The sequence below is a fragment of the Salmo salar genome, chromosome 09 (genome assembly GCF_965601325.2).
Source record: "Salmo salar chromosome 09, fSalSal1, whole genome shotgun sequence".
NCBI lineage: Eukaryota > Metazoa > Chordata > Actinopteri > Salmoniformes > Salmonidae > Salmo > Salmo salar.
The window spans coordinates 136,004,540-136,032,325 of record NC_138299.1 but is presented as its reverse complement, the minus strand read 5'-3'; the positions used below and the strand labels follow the sequence as shown (position 1 = coordinate 136,032,325).

At 35.5% G+C, this 27,786-nt stretch overlaps 1 protein-coding gene across 1 annotated transcript in view; it reads right to left on the bottom strand.

The window, feature by feature from the left end:
- Window positions 1-27,786, bottom strand: part of LOC106612781 (membrane-associated phosphatidylinositol transfer protein 3) — a 173,069-nt gene that overhangs the window by 4,807 nt on the left and 140,476 nt on the right. The window contains exons 14-19 of the mRNA XM_082956328.1: window positions 6,572-6,688; window positions 5,984-6,132; window positions 5,523-5,672; window positions 3,421-3,604; window positions 2,908-3,036; window positions 2,266-2,656 (exon numbers count right to left, since the gene is read on the bottom strand). Of these exons, the coding sequence (XP_082812454.1) occupies window positions 2,333-2,656; window positions 2,908-3,036; window positions 3,421-3,604; window positions 5,523-5,672; window positions 5,984-6,132; window positions 6,572-6,688 (1,053 nt within the window). The 3' untranslated portion in view covers window positions 2,266-2,332. The remainder of the gene's footprint in view (window positions 1-2,265; window positions 2,657-2,907; window positions 3,037-3,420; window positions 3,605-5,522; window positions 5,673-5,983; window positions 6,133-6,571; window positions 6,689-27,786) is intronic.

The following is a 27,786-nucleotide window of genomic DNA, read 5'->3' as shown; positions in this document are numbered from 1 at the left end:
TAGGAGACAGAACGCGTCTCCTTCCTGAGCGGTATGATGGCTGCGTGGTCCCATGGTGTTTATACTTGCGTACTATTGTTTGTACATATGAACGTGGTACCTTCAGGCGTTTGGAAATTGCTCCCAAGGATGAACCAGACTTGTGGAGGTCTACAATTTTATTTCTGTAGTCATGGCTGATTTCTTTTGATTTTCCCATGATGTCAAGCAAAGAGGCACTGAGTTTGAAGGTAGACCTTGAAATACATCCACAAGTACACCTCCAATTGACTCAAATGATGTCAATTAGCCTATCAGAAGCTTCTAAAGCCATGACATACTTTTCTGGAATTTTCCAAGCTGTTTGGAAAATATGGTATATGTACTTAGTGTATGTAAACTTCTGACCCACTGGAATTGTGATACAGTGAATTATAAGTGAAATAATCTGTCTGTAAACAATTGTTGGAAAAATTACTTGTGTCATGCACAAAGTAGATGTCCTAACCGACTTGCCAAAACTATAGTTTGTTAACAAGACTCCAACCTAAGTGTATTAAAACTTCAACTTTATAAGTGAACAGTGAATTATCCTATACACCTGTGTATTATCATTACCAGCAAAAGCCAACTAGATTAGTTACTACAGGCCCACTGAAGTGACACAGCACCCATACTCCAATCTCCGTAATTGCAGAAACACTATTCCCAAATCTAGAAATTAGTGGATTTCGTGCTTGATTGGTCACTCCAGTTGTAGCTCATCAGGCCCTCTATGTGGCTCTGTAAAATGGGAAAATAGGAGGCAGTGGGCTTTGAAAATAAACGAGCTGTTCCTAATAATAGCACAGCTACCTCAGGTTCCTGAATGAATATTTATGAGAGAGTATACAGACTGATCTCTGCTCTCTCCCTCTATTTCTCCCTGTTCCCTCTCTCTCTTTCATCTCTCTCCATCTTTCTGACTGAAGTCTCTCTCTCCATGTTTCAATTTCTCAGTCTAATCTCTCTCTCGATCTTTCTTCTCTTCCTCTCCCTCTCTGCCCCCTCTCTCCTCCTCTCAGACAGTAAAGCTGTTATTATTCTGTTTAGCTGTATAAATCATAATACCTGCAGCACCTACTTCAGCTGTGATGACCCTCACACCACAAAACATAACAAAATCAAGGTGAACATTTATTGACTGCACCAGAGTACAATATGAGCAAAGCAAATCAATCTGTGTTGGAGTGAAAGCTTTACAAAGCCTTATGTTCTCAAAGGCTTAGGACACAATGCTGAAGAACCAAAGGTGAATGTCTAAATTATTCAAAATTACTCATTTATTCACATTACATAATTGCTACTATGCTGCAGTAAAGGCTACAGAAATTACACTTTTTAATTTTTAATTTCACCTTTATTTCACCAGGTAGGCCAGTTGAGAACAAGTTCTCATTTACAACTGCGACCTGGCCAAGATAAAGCAAAGCAGTGTGACACAGACAACACAGAGTTACACATGGAATAAACAATAAACAAGCCAATAACACTATAAACAAGTCAATGACACAGTAGAAAAAAATGAAGTCTATATACAGTGTGTGCAACAGGCATGAGGAGGTAGGCAATAAATAGGCCATAGGAGCGAATAATTACAATTTAGCAGATTAACACTGGAGTGATAAATGAGCATATGATGATGTGCAAGTAGAAATACTGGTGTGCAAAAGAGCAGAAAAGTTAATAAAATAAAAACAGTATGGGGATGAGGAAGGTAGATTGGGTGGGTGGGCACAGATGAACTATGTACAGCTGCAGCGATCGGTTGTTATCGTAACCAGTGAACTGAGATAAGGCGGAGCTTTACCTAGCATAGACTTATAGATGACCTGGAGCCAGAGGGTCTGGCGACGAATATGTAGCGAGGGCCAGCCGACTAGAGCATACAGGTTGCAGTGGTGGGTGGTATAAGGTGATTTGGTAACAAAACGGATGGCACTGTGATAGACTGCATCCAGTTTTCTGAGTAGAGTAATGGAAGCTATTTTGTAGATGACATCGCCGAAGTCGAGGATCGGTAGGATAGTCAGTTTTACTAGGGTAAGTTTGGCGGCGTGAGTGAAGGAGGCTTTGTTGCCTCCTGGAAGAGGGACAATATATTTTCACAGCCTCAAGTACGACAACTCAGAAACACGTTCTGGGGGGATATTTTTCAGTTTCTTGCTATTATAGAGAGACAGTATGATCATATAGTTCTAGGAGTATAATATAGGGCAATTGAAACCCTTTAGTGTGAGTTCTCACCTTGGCCCTGGACAATGAGACCCTTGTCCTCCTCCTTGTCCATCCTCCCTCCATCTCTCTCTGTCTGTCAGGGTGTGGCATCTCCACGGTGTATGGAGGCCCGCCCCCAGACACCATGGCCGCCGCCCCCTCCTCCTCCCCCGGGATCCTGGTCAGACTCGGGTTGGCTCTGGGCCCGCTCAGGCTTAGGGTTGGGGGTGCAGGGAGGGTCAGGGTGCTGGACAGACATGGTTCTCCTCAGGTGGGTGCGTTTACACAGGAAGTCAGGTTTGGCAGAGAGGCCGAAGGAGCCTTTCCTCAGGACCATGCGGACCGAGGAGGTCTTCTTGGGTCTGGTCCGGTGGCCAAACTGCAGTGAGGAGAGGTGCACTGCATAGCCATCACTTAGGAACTATGGGAAAGAGAGAGAGAGAGACAGAGAGAGAGACAGAGAACGAGAGTTAGTGAGAGTGGCCATGTTATATTAAAGAATAAAACACTAAACAGGTAGAGAGAGATGGAGAGTGACAGGAAAGAACAAAAGCCACAGACAGACCGGAATAGATACATCAAAACACAATCGATAGCTATTAGTGAGTCAATGCCATTAGCTTGATCGTTAAAGAAAAGTAGAAGAGGAGTGTACAGTCCCCTGATGTCTACCTGGCATTGATTCTGGTACTTCTTGGAAGGCCTGCCCACAATATAAATCTGGGAAGGACTCAGACCCAACATGTTGTACACGGAGATGTCCTTCATGGAGCCATAGGCTGAGTTGATCTTAATGTGACACTGGCAGAGAGAGATAGAACAGAGAGAGAGAGAGACAGAGAGGGAGGGTGAGAAAGAAAGAAAGCAAGAAAGCAAGAAAGCAAGAAAGCAAGAAAGAAAGAAAGAAAGAGGGAGGGAGGGGAGGGAGGGAGATAGACAGAGAGGGATGGAGGCCCACAGTCAATGTCAATGTGAGAACCAAGGAAGTGTGCGTGAGAAATAGAGGAAGGAAGAGAGAGAAAGAAAGAGAGAAAGAAAGGGAGAGAGAAAAAAAAGAGAATGAGAGATATATAGATGGGGTGAGAAAAAGAAAGAGAGAAAGAAAAAGAGGAAGATATACACAAAGACAAGGAGTTGAGATAGAGAGCAAGAAAAGATATCCACTGTATCATGTATGTAATGTACCTCCTGCACTAGGTTCCTGAGGAAGATGGTTTTCTGTCTCAGTGGGTCATGGACCAGGCCCTCAGAAAAGAAGATCATGCCCTGGGGGAAGTTGTGTTGGGACAGCCATGACACCACGCGCTGCTTCTGCATGTCTGGCCTCCCTGTGATGTAGATGATAAGATAGCCCAGGTCCTGCCAGTGTCTGGACACAAAGATAAATAGATACATTCCTCTGAGAATTATCGTTTTCACTGAACATAAAGACAGACTGACATCAATAATATTCCTCTGAGATTTATGGTTTCTTTTCTTATTTTTTCTTATTATTTCTTATGTCCAGTATGAAGGAAGTTAAAGGTACAGTGCATTCGGAAAGTATTCAGACCCCTTTACTTTTTACAGCCTTATTCTAAAATCGATTAAATAATGTTTTCCGTTATCAATCAACACACAGTACCCCATAGTGACAAAGCATTTTTTTTGTGTAAATGTATATAAAAAACAAAAAACTGAAATATCAAATTTACATAAGTATTCAGACCCTTTACTCAGTACTTTGTTGAAGCACCTTTGGTAGCGATTACAGCCTCGAGTATTCTTTGGTATGATGGTACAAGCTTGGCACACCTGTATTTGGGGAGTATCTCCCATTCTTCTTGGCAGATCCTCTCAAGCTCTGTCAGGTTGGATGGGGAGCGTCACTGCACAGCTATTTTCAGGTCTCTCCAGAGATGTTCGATCAGGTTCAAGTCCGGGCTCTGGCTGGGCCACTCAAGGACATTCAGAGACTTGTCTAGAAGCCACTCATGTGTTGTCTTTGCTGTGTGCTTAGGGTTGTTGTCCTGTTGGAAAGTGAACCTTTGACCCAGTCTGAGGTCCTGAGCGCTCTGGAGCAGGTTTTCATCAAGGATCTCTCTATACTTTGCTCCGTTCATCTTTGCCTCGATCCTGACTAGTCTCCCAGTCCCTGCCGCTAAAAAAAATCCCCACAGCATGATGCTGCCACCACCATGCTTCACCATAGGGATGGTGCCAGGTTTCCTCCTGAAGTGATGCTTGATATTCAAGTCAAACAGTTCAATCTTGGCTTCATCAGACCAGATAATCTTGTTTCTCATGGTCTGAGAGTCTTTAGGTGCCTTTGACAAACTCCAAGTGCGCTGTCATGTGCCTTTTACTGAGAAGTGGCTTCCCTCTGGCCACTCTACCATAAAGGCCTGATTGGTGGAGTGATGCAGAGATGGTTGTCCTTCTGGAAGGTTCGCCCATCTCCACAGAGGAACTCTGGAGCGCTGTCAGAATGACCATCGGGTTCTTGGTCACCTCCTTGACCAAGGCCTTTCTCCCCCGTTTGCTCAGTTTGGCCGGGCGGTCAGCTCTGGGAAGAGTCTTGGTGGTTCCAAACTTCTTCAATTTAAGAATGATGGAGGCCACTTTGTTCTTGGGGACCTTCAATACTGCAGAATTTTTTTGCTACCCTGCCAAAGGGCTGTCTCGGAGCTCTACGGACAATTCCTTCGACCTCATGGCTTGGTTTTTGTTCTGATATGCATTGTCAACTGTGGGACCTTATATAGACAGGTGTGTGCTTTTTCAAATCATGTCGAATCAATTGAATTTACCACAGGAGGACTCCAATCAAGTTGTAGAAACATCTCAAGGATGATCAATGGAAACAGGATGCACCTGAGCTCAATTTCGAGTCTAATAGCACAGATTCTGAATACATATGTAAATAAGGTATTTCTGTTTTTTAGATTTTATAAATTTGCAAAATAATCTAAAAACCTGTTTTCGCTTGGTTAGTATGGGGTATTGTGTGTAGATTGATGAGGATTTTTTTGGTTTTTCATCCATTTTAGAATAAAGCTGTCAAGTAACAAAATTTGAGTTTGCAATTGCGCTAACACTAGTTAGCAACTTCCTTCAAACTCCCTTTAATGTGACAAAATACAAGGATCATTTTCTGAGCTGAACAGATGACTTGTAGGCGTTGAAATGGAGTTATCATTTACATTCCATTAATAATTTCTCTCTGCTTGAACTGCTCCTTAATCAAACAAAAGCTGGAAGGCACATTCACAAACACAAACACACAAACACTCGCACGCATGAGTTACCTGACAACGTCCACTGCTCCGGGGCGGACTTTAGGGTCGCTGCCCATGATGGAGACGCTAGCAGCGAAGGAGCCATCGATGCTGAACACCACACACTCCATCCCCCTGGGCAACACCGTCAGGTAGGCCTCTGCACTCGTCTGATCTCCCCTGGGTAGAAGGAGGTGAAGAGAGGTGGAGAGGGGGAGGATGATTGCTACTGTAGGTACGGTGGTAATTCACAGCCGCAGCACCTCTGGGGCTCCTTGTTATTCAACAACCTGTGAGTACACTGTTAGAGCTTCACAGTACTTTACCTGCATCACTGATATGGGCTGTAATTCAATTCAGATTCCTCCACTTTCATGGGAACTCGTCCCAACCCGCATCCATTTCATTATTGATACAACCTCTAACATACTATAACAAACATGCTGTGTGGTTGCATATCAATAAGAAATAAAAAGGAGTTGTTTGCTTACTTGACCATCATTTTGATAGGGTAGACCCCGGTGGCCAGCTTCTTGCTCTTGGGGATGGTGTAGACCACTCTGCCACTACTGGTGGTCACCTCTGTGTCAAAGTGGACCCAGCGGCCGGACTGGGGCTGGGTCATTAGGAGAATGTCCACCTGGGAGAGGACAAGATAGATTCATGATAAGATGGTATGATAACGAACGGTTCAGGGCCGCAATTTAATTCCCTTCAATATACTTTAGTGTTGACATTGCTAATTCCTTTGTCAGACCCCTATAAGACCAGTATCAGTTTATTCTAATGCAGACACTTTTAAAAGTGTTGCAACTGTAGTGTTGTAAATAGGGCAAATAGTGTTTGCAAATTTTTTACAATTTTATTTAACCTTTATTTAACCAGGCAAGTCAGTTAAGAACAAATTCTTATTTCCAATGACGGCCTACCCCGGCCAAACCCGGGCGACGCTGGGCCAATTGTGCGCCGCCCTATGGGACTCCCAATCACGGCCGGATGTGATGCAGCCTGGATTTGAACCAGGAACCAGATGCACCAGGTACCAGAACCAGATGCAGTGTCTTGTGTTGTGTCGTCACCTTCTCTCCAGTCAGAGTCACCATGTCCAGTGGGCCGTACATGAACCGACCAACCAGAGTCTGTGGTCCCTCCTCTGTGGCGATGACATCATTCACCCTGTGGTTGCCAGTCACATTCTGCATGAGGAGAAGAGATTTACTGTCACTTCTCTTTGGCTTTGTGTGCATCCCAAATGGCACCCTACACTCTTAGAAAAAAAGGTCTATCTAGAACCTACAAGTAGAACCCTTTGAAGAATAATTTTTGCTTCCAGATAGAACCCTTTTGGGTTCCATGTAGAACCCTTTCCATAGACGGTTCTACATTGAACCGAAAAGGGTTCTACCTGGAACCAAAAAGGGTTCTACCTGGAACCAAAAAGGGTTGTACCTGGAACCAAAAAGGTTTAACCTATGGGGACAGCCGAAGAACCCTTTTGGAACGCTCTTTTCTAAGAGTGTATTACGTATATAGTGCACTACTTTTGACCAGAGACCTATGATCACTGGTCATATGTAGTGCACTATAAAGGGAATAGGGTGCCATTTGGGACTCCGTATTTGTCTTTCATTACTTTCTGCATCACTCCTCCTCAGACGTAGTGTTTACATCGGCAGGAGGAAATGGGATGTCAAAAGAAGGATGAAAAATAGCCTTATTTTTCAATTTATCCCTGTTTTGATGCATCACATTTGAAATGTGTGGCGAAGGAGTCTCAGAAGTGTGCACTACAGGACCTTACCAAAAGAGGGTTTCAAATCTCCATGAAGCCTGGCTATAGTAGCAGTGTGGTTCTGGTTCCCCTTCACTACATCTCATTTCAAAGAGCAGGATGAATAACCCTAAATGAGCTGAACTCCACATGGCACCCTATTCAATATGTGGTGCACACTACTTTTGACAAGGGCCCATATGGCTCTAGTCAAAAGTAGTGCACTACATAGGGAATAGCGTTCCATTTGGGAGACAAACCAACTTCATTGCTGAGCTGGTGGGATAGTAATGACAAATGAAAGCAGAGGAGTTTGCAGATGTAGTTCCCTGGCTCTGTTACAGTAACGCCATGCTGCGTTACCTCAGTCATAACATAAGTTACAACTACAGGTCGTTGGTGACAGGGGACAGGTTTGACTGAAGGAAACTTTCAGGAACACTTAGAGGGTAATTTCTAAGGGTTGTAGCGCTATAGCACCTATATATATATTTCTAAATATAGCACCTATAGCGCTACAACCCTTAGAAATTACCCTCTAAGTGTGTGTCAGAAATGTGTGTCAGAAATATTTTAGCTATTTTCACAACTGGAATTATGGGAGCAGTAGCTGGCGGTGGCGCGAAAGGGCTGGGTTTTGATGAATAAACAAGTTGTGTGTGTCGAGGGTTGACGCCTCACTGGCTAATCAGAACATGCTCAATGGCTAAACATGTGGTTGCTTCAAATTGTTTATATACGTGTTGCATTTTCATCAACTCCAATTCAAGTGTTAGTCCGCTATAGCCTAGTGGGTTAATTAGCCAGCCCCATATTCATTACATATATTGAAATGTTTGCAGTCCACAATGTTCTAATTGCATTTCTTCAATATGGAACTACATCGTTAAACATTGGTTATAGCATTCACACTGATATAGGTCAAATACAGTCTGGACATGGACATGCCAAACGTAGTCAATAAGCAAGATTAAATTCACTAGGCTATTTATAAGGCCTAAAAGTGTATATAATTCTAATAATTTTTTTAACAACAAGTTGTTTAAAATAGGCTATGTCTAAATACAGTTACAGGCACCGTGATTCCTCCCGTGGGCATATAATACAGTCAAGGCAACGTAGACTATGGAGGGTTTTACACACATCCAAAGATCCAATATGAAGAGAAAGCTGTTATACTGCTCCCAAATGTAATGTTTTATAAACATCACGAAACCATCTTCTTCAGAAAGAGCAGACAAAATTTCATCGCATTCGAAGCACGTATGTTTTCTCAACCTAAATACATGGATGGTGAATCTTTCTACTAAGTTTGGTTTCTTATCGAATTAAATGGAAAACAACAACAACAATATTTCGAAATGTACTAAACAAAAATATAAACGCAACATGCAACAATTTCAAAGATTTTATTGAGTTACAGCTCATAAAAGGAAATCAGTCAAATGAAATAAATAAATGATGCCTAGTTATAACATACAGTAACCCTACAATAAAACTAGTTAGAGCGTACTGTAATCCTACTATAGACCTAGTTATAACATACAGTAACCCTACAATAGACCTAGTTATAACATACAGTAACCCTACAATAAACCTAGTTATAACAAACATACAGTAACCTACAATAAACCTAGTTATAACATACAGTAACCCTACAATAGACCTAGTTATAACATACAGTAACCCTACAATAGACCTAGTTATAACATACAGTAACCCTACAATAGACCTAGTTGTAACATACAGTAACCCTACAACAGACCTAGTTATAACATACAGTAACCCTACAATAAACCTAGTTATAACATACAGTAACCCTACAATAAACCTAGTTATAACATACAGTAACCCTACAATAAACCTAGTTAGAGCGTACAGTAACCCTACAATAGACCTAGTAATAACATACAGTAACCCTACAATAGACCTAGTTATAACATACATACAGTAACCCTACAATAAACCTAGTTATAACATACAGTAACCCTACAATAGACCTAGTTATAACATACATACAGTAACCCTACAATAGACCTAGTTATAACATACAGTAACCCTACAATAGACCTAGTTATAACATACATACAGTAACCCTACAATAAACCTAGTTATAACATACAGTAACCCTACAATAAACCTAGTTATAACATACAGTAACCCTACAATAGACCTAGTTATAACATACAGTAACCCTACAATAGACCTAGTTGTAACATACAGTAACCCTACAACAGACCTAGTTATAACATACAGTAACCCTACAATAAACCTAGTTATAACATACAGTAACCCTACAATAAACCTAGTTATAACATACAGTAACCCTACAATAGACCTAGTTATAACATACAGTAACCCTACAATAGACCTAGTTATAACATACAGTAACCCTACAATAAACCTAGTTATAACATACAGTAACCCTACAATAAACCTAGTTATAGCGTACAGTAACCCTACAATAGACCTAGTAATAACATACAGTAACCCTACAATAAACCTAGTTATAACATACAGTAACCCTACAATAGACCTAGTTATAACATACAGTAACCCTACAATAGACCTAGTTATAACATACAGTAACCCTACAATAGACCTAGTTATAACATACAGTAACCCTACAATAGACCTAGTTATAACATACATACAGTAACCCTACAATAGACCTAGTTATAACATACAGTAACCCTACAATAGACCTAGTTATAACATACAGTAACCCTACAATAAACCTAGTTATAACATACAGTAACCCTACAATAAACCTAGTTATAACATACAGTAACCCTACAATAGACCTAGTTATAACATACAGTAACCCTACAATAGACCTAGTTGTAACATACAGTAACCCTACAACAGACCTAGTTATAACATACAGTAACCCTACAATAAACCTAGTTATAACATACAGTAACCCTACAATAAACCTAGTTAGAGCGTACAGTAACCCTACAATAGACCTAGTTATAACATACAGTAACCCTACAATAAACCTAGTTATAACATACAGTAACCCTACAATAGACCTAGTTATAACATACATACAGTAACCCTACAATAAACCTAGTTATAACATACAGTAACCCTACAATAGACCTAGTTATAACATACAGTAACCCTACAATAAACCTAGTTATAACATACAGGAACCCTACAATAAACCTAGTTATAACATACAGTAACCCTACAATAGACCTAGTTATAACATACAGTAACCCTACAATAGACCTAGTTATAACATACAGTAACCCTACAATAAACCTAGTTATATCATACATACAGTAACGCTACAATAAACCTAGTTATAACATACAGGAACCCTACAATAAACCTAGTTATAACATACAGTAACCCTACAATAGACCTAGTTATAACATACAGTAACCCTACAATAAACCTAGTTATAACATACAGGAACCCTACAATAAACCTAGTTATAACATACAGTAACCCTACAATAAACCTAGTTATAACATACAGTAACCCTACAATAAACCTAGTTAGAGCGAACTGTAATCCTACAATAGACCTAGTTATAACATACAGTAACCCTACAATAGATCTAGTTGTAACATACAGTAACCCTACAATAAACCTAGTTATATCATACATACAGTAACGCTACAATAAACCTAGTTATAACATACAGGAACCCTACAATAAACCTAGTTATAACATACAGTAACCCTACAATAAACCTAGTTATAACATACAGTAACCCTACAATAAACCTAGTTAGAGCGAACTGTAATCCTACAATAGACCTAGTTATAACATACAGTAACCCTACAATAGATCTAGTTGTAACATACAGTAACCCTACAATAAACCTAGTTATATCATACATACAGTAACGCTACAATAAACCTAGTTATAACATACAGGAACCCTACAATAAACCTAGTTATAACATACAGTAACCCTACAATAAACCTAGTTATAACATACAGTAACCCTACAATGAACCTAGTTAGAGCGAACTGTAATCCTACAATAGACCTAGTTATAACATACAGTAACCCTACAATAGATCTAGTTATAACATACAGTAACCCTACAATAGACCTAGTTATAACATTCAGTAACCCTACAATAGAAATATTATAACATACAGTAACCCTATAATAAACCTAGTTATAACATACAGTAACCCTACAATAGACCTAGTTATAACATACATACAGAAAACCTACAATAGACCTAGTTATAACATACAGTAACCCAAAAATAAACCTAGTTATAACATACAGTAACCCTAAAATAGACCTATTAATAACATACATACAGTAACCCTACAATAGACCTAGTAATAACATACAGTAACCCTACAATAGACCTAGTTATAACATACAGTAACCCTACAACAAACCTAGTTATAACATACCGTAACCCTACAATAAACCTAGTTATAACAAACATACAGTAACCCTACAATAGACCTAGTAATAACATACAGTAACCCTACAATAGACCTAGTAATAACATATAGTAACCCTACAATAGACCTAGTTATAACATTCAGTAACCCTACAATAGACCTAGTTATAACATTCAGTAACCCTACAATAGACCTAGTTATAACATTCAGTAACCCTACAATAGACCTAGTTATAACATACAGTAACCCTACAATAGACGTAGTTATAACATACATACAGTAAACCTACAATAGACCTAGTTATAACATACAGTAACCCAAAAATAAACCTAGTTATAACATACAGTAACCCTACAATAAACCTAGTTATAACAAACATACAGTAACCTACAATAAACCTAGTTATAACATACAGTAACCCTACAATAGACCTAGTTATAACATACAGTAACCCTAAAATAGACCTAGTAATAACATACAGTAACCCTACAATAGACCTAGTTATAACATTCAGTAACCCTACAATAGACCTAGTTATAACATACATACAGTAACCCTACAAGAGACCTAGTTATAACATACAGTAACCCTACAATAGACCTAGTTATAACATACAGTAACCCTACAATAAACCTAGTTATAACATTCAGTAACCCTACATTAGACCTAGTTATAACATACAGTAACCCTACAATAAACCTAGTTATAACATACAGTAACCCTACAATAAACCTAGTTATAACAAACATACAGTAACCTACAATAAACCTAGTTATAACATACAGTAACCCTACAATAGACCTAGTTATAACATACAGAAACCCTACAATAGACCTAGTTATAACATACAGAAACCCTACAATAGACCTAGTTATAACATACAGTAACCCTACAATAAACCTAGTTATAACATACAGTTACCCTACAATAGACCTAGTTATAACATACAGAAACCCTACAATAGACCTAGTTATAACATACAGTAACCCTACATTAGACCTAGTTATAACATACAGTAACCCTACAATAGACCTAGTTATAACATACAGAAACCCTACAATAGACCTAGTAATAACATACAGTAACCCTACAATAGACCTAGTTATAACATACAGTAACCCTACAATAAACCTAGTTATAACATACAGAAACCCTACAATAGACCTAGTTATAACATACAGTAACCCTAAATTAGACATAGTTATAACATACAGTAACCCTACAATAGACCTAGTTGTAACATACAGTAACCCTACAATAAACCTAGTTATAACATACAGTAACCCTACAATAAACCTAGTTATAACATACAGTAACCCTACAATAAACCTAGTTATAACATACAGTAACCCTACAATAAACCTAGTTATAACATACAGTAACCCTACAATAGACCTAGTAATAACATACAGTAACCCTACAATAAACCTAGTTATAACATACAGTAACCCTACAATAAACCTAGTTATAACATACAGTAACCCTACAATAAACCTAGTTAGAGCGTACAGTAACCCTACAATAGACCTAGTTATAACATACAGTAACCCTACAATAGACCTAGTTATAACATACACGTAACCCTACAATAAACCTAGTTATAACATACAGTAACCCTACAATAGACCTAGTTATAACATACATACAGTAACCCTACAATAAACCTAGTTATAACATACAGAAACCCTACAATAAACCTAGTTATAACATACAGTAACCCTACAATAAACCTAGTTATAACATACTGTAACCCTACAATAGACCTAGTTGTAACATACAGTAACGCTACAATAAACCTAGTTATAACATACAGTAACCCTACAATAAACCTAGTTATAACATACAGTAACCCTACAATAGACCTAGTTATAACATACAGTAACCCTACAATAAACCTAGTTATAACATACAGTAACCCTACAATAGACCTAGTTATAACATACAGTAACCCTACAATAGACCTAGTTATAACATACAGTAACCCTACAATAAACCTAGTTATAACATACAGTAACCCTACAATAAACCTAGTTATAACATACAGTAACCCTACAATAAACCTAGTTATAACATACAGTAACCCTACAATAGACCTAGTTATAACATACAGTAACCCTACAATAAACCTAGTTATATCATACATACAGTAACGCTACAATAAACCTAGTTATAACATACAGGAACCCTACAATAGACCTAGTTATAACATACAGTAACCCTACAATAAACCTAGTTATAACATACAGTAACCCTACAATAGACCTAGTTATAACATACAGTAACCCTACAATAGACCTAGTTATAACATACAGTAACCCTACAATAGACCTAGTTATAACATACAGTAACCCTACAATAAACCTAGTTATAACATACAGTAACCCTACAATAAACCTAGTTATAACATACAGTAACCCTACAATAAACCTAGTTATAACATACTGTAACCCTACAATAGACCTAGTTGTAACATACAGTAACGCTACAATAAACCTAGTTATAACATACAGGAACCCTACAATAAACCTAGTTATAACATACAGTAACCCTACAATAGACCTAGTTATAACATACAGTAACCCTACAATAAACCTAGTTATAACATACAGTAACCCTACAATAGACCTAGTTATAACATACAGTAACCCTACAATAAACCTAGTTATAACATACAGTAACCCTACAATAAACCTAGTTAGAGCGAACTGTAATCCTACAATAGACCTAGTTATAACATACAGTAACCCTACAATAGATCTAGTTGTAACATACAGTAACCCTACAATAAACCTAGTTATATCATACATACAGTAACGCTACAATAAACCTAGTTATAACATACAGGAACCCTACAATAAACCTAGTTATAACATACAGTAACCCTACAATAAACCTAGTTATAACATACAGTAACCCTACAATAAACCTAGTTAGAGCGAACTGTAATCCTACAATAGACCTAGTTATAACATACAGTAACCCTACAATAGATCTAGTTGTAACATACAGTAACCCTACAATAAACCTAGTTATATCATACATACAGTAACGCTACAATAAACCTAGTTATAACATACAGGAACCCTACAATAAACCTAGTTATAACATACAGTAACCCTACAATAAACCTAGTTATAACATACAGTAACCCTACAATGAACCTAGTTAGAGCGAACTGTAATCCTACAATAGACCTAGTTATAACATACAGTAACCCTACAATAGATCTAGTTATAACATACAGTAACCCTACAATAGACCTAGTTATAACATTCAGTAACCCTACAATAGAAATATTATAACATACAGTAACCCTATAATAAACCTAGTTATAACATACAGTAACCCTACAATAGACCTAGTTATAACATACATACAGAAAACCTACAATAGACCTAGTTATAACATACAGTAACCCAAAAATAAACCTAGTTATAACATACAGTAACCCTAAAATAGACCTATTAATAACATACATACAGTAACCCTACAATAGACCTAGTAATAACATACAGTAACCCTACAATAGACCTAGTTATAACATACAGTAACCCTACAACAAACCTAGTTATAACATACCGTAACCCTACAATAAACCTAGTTATAACATACAGTAACCCTACAATAAACCTAGTTATAACATACAGTAACCCTACAATAGACCTAGTTATAACATACAGTAACCCTACAATAAACCTAGTTATAACAAACATACAGTAACCCTACAATAGACCTAGTAATAACATACAGTAACCCTACAATAGACCTAGTAATAACATATAGTAACCCTACAATAGACCTAGTTATAACATTCAGTAACCCTACAATAGACCTAGTTATAACATTCAGTAACCCTACAATAGACCTAGTTATAACATTCAGTAACCCTACAATAGACCTAGTTATAACATACAGTAACCCTACAATAGACGTAGTTATAACATACATACAGTAAACCTACAATAGACCTAGTTATAACATACAGTAACCCAAAAATAAACCTAGTTATAACATACAGTAACCCTAAAATAGACCTAGTAATAACATACAGTAACCCTACAATAGACCTAGTTATAACATTCAGTAACCCTACAATAGACCTAGTTATAACATACATACAGTAACCCTACAAGAGACCTAGTTATAACATACAGTAACCCTACAATAGACCTAGTTATAACATACAGTAACCCTACAATAAACCTAGTTATAACATTCAGTAACCCTACATTAGACCTAGTTATAACATACAGTAACCCTACAATAAACCTAGTTATAACATACAGTAACCCTACAATAAACCTAGTTATAACAAACATACAGTAACCTACAATAAACCTAGTTATAACATACAGTAACCCTACAATAGACCTAGTTATAACATACAGAAACCCTACAATAGACCTAGTTATAACATACAGAAACCCTACAATAGACCTAGTTATAACATACAGTAACCCTACAATAAACCTAGTTATAACATACAGTTACCCTACAATAGACCTAGTTATAACATACAGAAACCCTACAATAGACCTAGTTATAACATACAGTAACCCTACATTAGACCTAGTTATAACATACAGTAACCCTACAATAGACCTAGTTATAACATACAGAAACCCTACAATAGACCTAGTAATAACATACAGTAACCCTACAATAGACCTAGTTATAACATACAGTAACCCTACAATAAACCTAGTTATAACATACAGAAACCCTACAATAGACCTAGTTATAACATACAGTAACCCTAAATTAGACATAGTTATAACATACAGTAACCCTACAATAGACCTAGTTGTAACATACAGTAACCCTACAACAGACCTAGTTATAACATACAGTAACCCTACAATAAACCTAGTTATAACATACAGTAACCCTACAATAAACCTAGTTATAACATACAGTAACCCTACAATAAACCTAGTTAGAGCGTACAGTAACCCTACAATAGACCTAGTAATAACATACAGTAACCCTACAATAAACCTAGTTATAACATACATACAGTAACCCTACAATAGACCTAGTTATAACATACAGTAACCCTACAATAGACCTAGTTATAACATACAGAAACCCTACAATAAACCTAGTTATAACATACAGTAACCCTACAATAGACCTAGTTATAACATACATACATACAGTAACCCTACAATAAACCTAGTTATAACATACAGAAACCCTACAATAAACCTAGTTATAACATACAGTAACCCTACAATAAACCTAGTTATAACATACTGTAACCCTACAATAGACCTAGTTGTAACATACAGTAACGCTACAATAAACCTAGTTATAACATACAGGAACCCTACAATAAACCTAGTTATAACATACAGTAACCCTACAATAGACCTAGTAATAACATACAGTAACCCTACAATAAACCTAGTTATAACATACAGTAACCCTACAATAGACCTAGTTATAACATACAGTAACCCTACAATAGATCTAGTTGTAACATACAGTAACCCTACAATAAACCTAGTTATATCATACATACAGTAACGCTACAATAAACCTAGTTATAACATACAGGAACCCTACAATAAACCTAGTTATAACATACAGTAACCCTACAATAAACCTAGTTATAACATACAGTAACCCTACAATGAACCTAGTTAGAGCGAACTGTAATCCTACAATAGACCTAGTTATAACATACAGTAACCCTACAATAGATCTAGTTATAACATACAGTAACCCTACAATAGACCTAGTTATAACATTCAGTAACCCTACAATAGAAATATTATAACATACAGTAACCCTATAATAAACCTAGTTATAACATACAGTAACCCTACAATAGACCTAGTTATAACATACATACAGAAAACCTACAATAGACCTAGTTATAACATACAGTAACCCAAAAATAAACCTAGTTATAACATACAGTAACCCTAAAATAGACCTATTAATAACATACATACAGTAACCCTACAATAGACCTAGTAATAACATACAGTAACCCTACAATAGACCTAGTTATAACATACAGTAACCCTACAACAAACCTAGTTATAACATACCGTAACCCTACAATAAACCTAGTTATAACAAACATACAGTAACCCTACAATAGACCTAGTAATAACATACAGTAACCCTACAATAGACCTAGTAATAACATATAGTAACCCTACAATAGACCTAGTTATAACATTCAGTAACCCTACAATAGACCTAGTTATAACATTCAGTAACCCTACAATAGACCTAGTTATAACATACAGTAACCCTACAATAGACGTAGTTATAACATACATACAGTAAACCTACAATAGACCTAGTTATAACATACAGTAACCCAAAAATAAACCTAGTTATAACATACAGTAACCCTAAAATAGACCTAGTAATAACATACAGTAACCCTACAATAGACCTAGTTATAACATTCAGTAACCCTACAATAGACCTAGTTATAACATACATACAGTAACCCTACAAGAGACCTAGTTATAACATACAGTAACCCTACAATAGACCTAGTTATAACATACAGTAACCCTACAATAAACCTAGTTATAACATTCAGTAACCCTACATTAGACCTAGTTATAACATACAGTAACCCTACAATAAACCTAGTTATAACATACAGTAACCCTACAATAAACCTAGTTATAACAAACATACAGTAACCTACAATAAACCTAGTTATAACATACAGTAACCCTACAATAGACCTAGTTATAACATACAGAAACCCTACAATAGACCTAGTTATAACATACAGAAACCCTACAATAGACCTAGTTATAACATACAGTAACCCTACAATAAACCTAGTTATAACATACAGTTACCCTACAATAGACCTAGTTATAACATACAGAAACCCTACAATAGACCTAGTTATAACATACAGTAACCCTACATTAGACCTAGTTATAACATACAGTAACCCTACAATAGACCTAGTTATAACATACAGAAACCCTACAATAGACCTAGTTATAACATACAGTAACCCTACAATAGACCTAGTTATAACATACAGTAACCCTACAATAAACCTAGTTATAACATACAGAAACCCTACAATAGACCTAGTTATAACATACAGTAACCCTAAATTAGACATAGTTATAACATACAGTAACCCTACAATAGACCTAGTTGTAACATACAGTAACCCTACAACAGACCTAGTTATAACATACAGTAACCCTACAATAAACCTAGTTATAACATACAGTAACCCTACAATAAACCTAGTTATAACATACAGTAACCCTACAATAAACCTAGTTAGAGCGTACAGTAACCCTACAATAGACCTAGTAATAACATACAGTAACCCTACAATAAACCTAGTTATAACATACATACAGTAACCCTACAATAGACCTAGTTATAACATACAGTAACCCTACAATAGACCTAGTTATAACATACAGAAACCCTACAATAAACCTAGTTATAACATACAGTAACCCTACAATAAACCTAGTTATAACATACTGTAACCCTACAATAGACCTAGTTGTAACATACAGTAACGCTACAATAAACCTAGTTATAACATACAGGAACCCTACAATAAACCTAGTTATAACATACAGTAACCCTACAATAGACCTAGTAATAACATACAGTAACCCTACAATAAACCTAGTTATAACATACAGTAACCCTACAATAGACCTAGTTATAACATACAGTAACCCTACAATAGATCTAGTTGTAACATACAGTAACCCTACAATAAACCTAGTTATATCATACATACAGTAACGCTACAATAAACCTAGTTATAACATACAGGAACCCTACAATAAACCTAGTTATAACATACAGTAACCCTACAATAAACCTAGTTATAACATACAGTAACCCTACAATGAACCTAGTTAGAGCGAACTGTAATCCTACAATAGACCTAGTTATAACATACAGTAACCCTACAATAGATCTAGTTATAACATACAGTAACCCTACAATAGACCTAGTTATAACATTCAGTAACCCTACAATAGAAATATTATAACATACAGTAACCCTATAATAAACCTAGTTATAACATACAGTAACCCTACAATAGACCTAGTTATAACATACATACAGAAAACCTACAATAGACCTAGTTATAACATACAGTAACCCAAAAATAAACCTAGTTATAACATACAGTAACCCTAAAATAGACCTATTAATAACATACATACAGTAACCCTACAATAGACCTAGTAATAACATACAGTAACCCTACAATAGACCTAGTTATAACATACAGTAACCCTACAACAAACCTAGTTATAACATACCGTAACCCTACAATAAACCTAGTTATAACAAACATACAGTAACCCTACAATAGACCTAGTAATAACATACAGTAACCCTACAATAGACCTAGTAATAACATATAGTAACCCTACAATAGACCTAGTTATAACATTCAGTAACCCTACAATAGACCTAGTTATAACATTCAGTAACCCTACAATAGACCTAGTTATAACATACAGTAACCCTACAATAGACGTAGTTATAACATACATACAGTAAACCTACAATAGACCTAGTTATAACATACAGTAACCCAAAAATAAACCTAGTTATAACATACAGTAACCCTAAAATAGACCTAGTAATAACATACAGTAACCCTACAATAGACCTAGTTATAACATTCAGTAACCCTACAATAGACCTAGTTATAACATACATACAGTAACCCTACAAGAGACCTAGTTATAACATACAGTAACCCTACAATAGACCTAGTTATAACATACAGTAACCCTACAATAAACCTAGTTATAACATTCAGTAACCCTACATTAGACCTAGTTATAACATACAGTAACCCTACAATAAACCTAGTTATAACATACAGTAACCCTACAATAAACCTAGTTATAACAAACATACAGTAACCTACAATAAACCTAGTTATAACATACAGTAACCCTACAATAGACCTAGTTATAACATACAGAAACCCTACAATAGACCTAGTTATAACATACAGAAACCCTACAATAGACCTAGTTATAACATACAGTAACCCTACAATAAACCTAGTTATAACATACAGTTACCCTACAATAGACCTAGTTATAACATACAGAAACCCTACAATAGACCTAGTTATAACATACAGTAACCCTACATTAGACCTAGTTATAACATACAGTAACCCTACAATAGACCTAGTTATAACATACAGAAACCCTACAATAGACCTAGTAATAACATACAGTAACCCTACAATAGACCTAGTTATAACATACAGTAACCCTACAATAAACCTAGTTATAACATACAGAAACCCTACAATAGACCTAGTTATAACATACAGTAACCCTAAATTAGACATAGTTATAACATACAGTAACCCTACAATAGACCTAGTTGTAACATACAGTAACCCTACAACAGACCTAGTTATAACATACAGTAACCCTACAATAAACCTAGTTATAACATACAGTAACCCTACAATAAACCTAGTTATAACATACAGTAACCCTACAATAAACCTAGTTAGAGCGTACAGTAACCCTACAATAGACCTAGTAATAACATACAGTAACCCTACAATAAACCTAGTTATAACATACATACAGTAACCCTACAATAGACCTAGTTATAACATACAGTAACCCTACAATAGACCTAGTTATAACATACAGAAACCCTACAATAAACCTAGTTATAACATACAGTAACCCTACAATAGACCTAGTTATAACATACATACAGTAACCCTACAATAAACCTAGTTATAACATACAGAAACCCTACAATAAACCTAGTTATAACATACAGTAACCCTACAATAAACCTAGTTATAACATACTGTAACCCTACAATAGACCTAGTTGTAACATACAGTAACGCTACAATAAACCTAGTTATAACATACAGGAACCCTACAATAAACCTAGTTATAACATACAGTAACCCTACAATAAACCTAGTTATAACATACAGTAACCCTACAATAGACCTAGTTATAACATACAGTAACCCTACAATAGACCTAGTAATAACATACAGTAACCCTACAATAAACCTAGTTATAACATACAGTAACCCTACAATAGACCTAGTTATAACATACAGTAACCCTACAATAGATCTAGTTGTAACATACAGTAACCCTACAATAAACCTAGTTATATCATACATACAGTAACGCTACAATAAACCTAGTTATAACATACAGGAACCCTACAATAAACCTAGTTATAACATACAGTAACCCTACAATAAACCTAGTTATAACATACAGTAACCCCACAATAAACCTAGTTAGAGCGAACTGTAATCCTACAATAGACCTAGTTATAACATACAGTAACCCTACAATAGATCTAGTTATAACATACAGTAACCCTACAATAGACCTAGTTATAACATTCAGTAACCCTACAATAGAAATATTATAACATACAGTAACCCTATAATAAACCTAGTTATAACATACAGTAACCCTACAATAGACCTAGTTATAACATACATACAGAAAACCTACAATAGACCTAGTTATAACATACAGTAACCCAAAAATAAACCTAGTTATAACATACAGTAACCCTAAAATAGACCTATTAATAACATACATACAGTAACCCTACAATAGACCTAGTAATAACATACAGTAACCCTACAATAGACCTAGTTATAACATACAGTCCCACCCTAGTCAAGCCCTACAATAGACCTAGTTATAACATACAGTAACCCTACAATAACCTAGTTAACTACAGTAACCCTACAATAACCTAGTTATAACATACAGTAACCCTACAATAAACCTAGTTATAACATACAGTAACCCTACAATAGACCTAGTTATAACATACAGTAACCCTACAATAGACCTAGTTATAACATACAGTAACCCTACAATAAACCTAGTTATAACATACAGTAACCCTACAATAGACCTAGTTATAACATACAGTAACCCTACAATAGACCTAGTTATAACATACAGTAACCCTACAATAAACCTAGTTATAACATACAGTAACCCTACAATAAACCTAGTTATAACATACAGTAACCCTACAATAAACCTAGTTATAACATACAGTAACCCTACAATAGACCTAGTTATAACATACAGTAACCCTACAATAAACCTAGTTATAACATACAGTAACCCTACAATAAACCTAGTTATAACATACAGTAACCCTACAATAGACCTAGTAATAACATACAGTAACCCTACAATAAACCTAGTTATAACATACATACAGTAACCCTACAATAGACCTAGTTATAACATACAGTAACCCTACAATAGACCTAGTTATAACATACAGTAACCCTACAATAGACCTAGTAATAACATACAGTAACCCTACAATAAACCTAGTTATAACATACAGTAACCCTACAATAGACCTAGTTATAACATACAGTAACCCTACAATAGATCTAGTTGTAACATACAGTAACCCTACAATAAACCTAGTTATATCATACATACAGTAACGCTACAATAAACCTAGTTATAACATACAGGAACCCTACAATAAACCTAGTTATAACATACAGTAACCCTACAATAAACCTAGTTATAACATACAGTAACCCCACAATAAACCTAGTTAGAGCGAACTGTAATCCTACAATAGACCTAGTTATAACATACAGTAACCCTACAATAGATCTAGTTATAACATACAGTAACCCTACAATAGACCTAGTTATAACATACAGTAACCCTATAATAAACCTAGTTATAACATACAGTAACCCTACAATAGACCTAGTTATAACATACATACAGAAAACCTACAATAGACCTAGTTATAACATACAGTAACCCAAAAATAAACCTAGTTATAACATACAGTAACCCTAAAATAGACCTATTAATAACATACATACAGTAACCCTACAATAGACCTAGTAATAACATACAGTAACCCTACAATAGACCTAGTTATAACATACAGTAACCCTACAACAAACCTAGTTATAACATACCGTAACCCTACAATAAACCTAGTTATAACAAACATACAGTAACCCTACAATAGACCTAGTAATAACATACAGTAACCCTACAATAGACCTAGTAATAACATATAGTAACCCTACAATAGACCTAGTTATAACATTCAGTAACCCTACAATAGACCTAGTTATAACATTCAGTAACCCTACAATAGACCTAGTTATAACATTCAGTAACCCTACAATAGACCTAGTTATAACATACAGTAACCCTACAATAGACGTAGTTATAACATACATACAGTAAACCTACAATAGACCTAGTTATAACATACAGTAACCCAAAAATAAACCTAGTTATAACATACAGTAACCCTAAAATAGACCTAGTAATAACATACAGTAACCCTACAATAGACCTAGTTATAACATTCAGTAACCCTACAATAGACCTAGTTATAACATACATACAGTAACCCTACAATAGACCTAGTTATAACATACAGTAACCCTACAATAGACCTAGTTATAACATACAGTAACCCTACAATAAACCTAGTTATAACATTCAGTAACCCTACATTAGACCTAGTTATAACATACAGTAACCCTACAATAAACCTAGTTATAACATACAGTAACCCTACAATAAACCTAGTTATAACAAACATACAGAAACCCTACAATAAACCTAGTTATAACATACAGTAACCCTACAATAGACCTAGTTATAACATACAGTAACCCTACAATAGACCTAGTTATAACATACAGTAACCCTACAATAAACCTAGTTATAACATTCAGTAACCCTACATTAGACCTAGTTATAACATACAGTAACCCTACAATAAACCTAGTTATAACATACAGTAACCCTACAATAAACCTAGTTATAACAAACATACAGTAACCTACAATAAACCTAGTTATAACATACAGTAACCCTACAATAGACCTAGTTATAACATACAGAAACCCTACAATAGACCTAGTTATAACATACAGAAACCCTACAATAGACCTAGTTATAACATACAGTAACCCTACAATAAACCTAGTTATAACATACAGTTACCCTACAATAGACCTAGTTATAACATACAGAAACCCTACAATAGACCTAGTTATAACATACAGTAACCCTACATTAGACCTAGTTATAACATACAGTAACCCTACAATAGACCTAGTTATAACATACAGAAACCCTACAATAGACCTAGTAATAACATACAGTAACCCTACAATAGACCTAGTTATAACATACAGTAACCCTACAATAGACCTAGTTATAACATACAGTAACCCTACAATAAACCTAGTTATAACATACAGTAACCCTACAATAAACCTAGTTATAACAAACATACAGTAACCCTACAATAGACCTAGCTATAACATACAGTAACCCTACAATAAACCTAGTTATAACATACAGTAACCCTACAATAAACCTAGTTATAACATACAGAAACCCTACAATAGACCTAGTTATAACATACAGTAACCCTAAATTAGACATAGTTATAACATACAGTAACCCTACAATAGACCTAGTTGTAACATACAGTAACCCTACAACAGACCTAGTTATAACATACAGTAACCCTACAATAAACCTAGTTATAACATACAGTAACCCTACAATAAACCTAGTTATAACATACAGTAACCCTACAATAAACCTAGTTAGAGCGTACAGTAACCCTACAATAGACCTAGTTATAACATACAGTAACCCTACAATAAACCTAGTTATAACATACAGTAACCCTACAATAAACCTAGTTAGAGCGTACAGTAACCCTACAATAGACCTAGTAATAACATACAGTAACCCTACAATAAACCTAGTTATAACATACATACAGTAACCCTACAATAGACCTAGTTATAACATACAGTAACCCTACAATAGACCTAGTTATAACATACAGAAACCCTACAATAAACCTAGTTATAACATACAGTAACCCTACAATAGACCTAGTTATAACATACATACAGTAACCCTACAATAAACCTAGTTATAACATACAGAAACCCTACAATAAACCTAGTTATAACATACAGTAACCCTACAATAAACCTAGTTATAACATACTGTAACCCTACAATAGACCTAGTTGTAACATACAGTAACGCTACAATAAACCTAGTTATAACATACAGGAACCCTACAATAGACCTAGTTATAACATACAGTAACCCTACAATAAACCTAGTTATAACATACAGTAACCCTACAATAGACCTAGTTATAACATACAGTAACCCTACAATAAACCTAGTTATATCATACATACAGTAACGCTACAATAAACCTAGTTATAACATACAGGAACCCTACAATAAACCTAGTTATAACATACAGTAACCCTACAATAAACCTAGTTATAACATACAGTAACCCCACAATAAACCTAGTTAGAGCGAACTGTAATCCTACAATAGACCTAGTTATAACATACAGTAACCCTACAATAGATCTAGTTATAACATACAGTAACCCTACAATAGACCTAGTTATAACATTCAGTAACCCTACAATAGAAATATTATAACATACAGTAACCCTATAATAAACCTAGTTATAACATACAGTAACCCTACAATAGACCTAGTTATAACATACATACAGAAAACCTACAATAGACCTAGTTATAACATACAGTAACCCAAAAATAAACCTAGTTATAACATACAGTAACCCTAAAATAGACCTATTAATAACATACATACAGTAACCCTACAATAGACCTAGTAATAACATACAGTAACCCTACAATAGACCTAGTTATAACATACAGTAACCCTACAACAAACCTAGTTATAACATACCGTAACCCTACAATAAACCTAGTTATAACAAACATACAGTAACCCTACAATAGACCTAGTAATAACATACAGTAACCCTACAATAGACCTAGTAATAACATATAGTAACCCTACAATAGACCTAGTTATAACATTCAGTAACCCTACAATAGACCTAGTTATAACATACAGTAACCCTACAATAGACCTAGTAATAACATACAGTAACCCTACAATAGACCTAGTTATAACATTCAGTAACCCTACAATAGACCTAGTTATAACATTCAGTAACCCTACAATAGACCTAGTTATAACATTCAGTAACCCTACAATAGACCTAGTTATAACATACAGTAACCCTACAATAGACGTAGTTATAACATACATACAGTAAACCTACAATAGACCTAGTTATAACATACAGTAACCCAAAAATAAACCTAGTTATAACATACAGTAACCCTAAAATAGACCTAGTAATAACATACAGTAACCCTACAATAGACCTAGTTATAACATTCAGTAACCCTACAATAGACCTAGTTATAACATACATACAGTAACCCTACAATAGACCTAGTTATAACATACAGTAACCCTACAATAGACCTAGTTATAACATACAGTAACCCTACAATAAACCTAGTTATAACATTCAGTAACCCTACATTAGACCTAGTTATAACATACAGTAACCCTACAATAAACCTAGTTATAACATACAGTAACCCTACAATAAACCTAGTTATAACAAACATACAGTAACCTACAATAAACCTAGTTATAACATACAGTAACCCTACAATAGACCTAGTTATAACATACAGAAACCCTACAATAGACCTAGTTATAACATACAGAAACCCTACAATAGACCTAGTTATAACATACAGTAACCCTACAATAAACCTAGTTATAACATACAGTTACCCTACAATAGACCTAGTTATAACATACAGAAACCCTACAATAGACCTAGTTATAACATACAGTAACCCTACATTAGACCTAGTTATAACATACAGTAACCCTACAATAGACCTAGTTATAACATACAGTAACCCTACAATAGACCTAGTTATAACATACAGTAACCCTACAATAAACCTAGTTGTAACATACAGTAACCCTACAACAGACCTAGTTATAACATACAGTAACCCTACAATAAACCTAGTTATAACATACAGTAACCCTACAATAAACCTAGTTATATCATACATACAGTAACGCTACAATAAACCTAGTTATAACATACAGGAACCCTACAATAGACCTAGTTATAACATACAGTAACCCTACAATAGACCTAGTTATAACATACATGTAGCCTATCTAGTTTGTTTTTATTG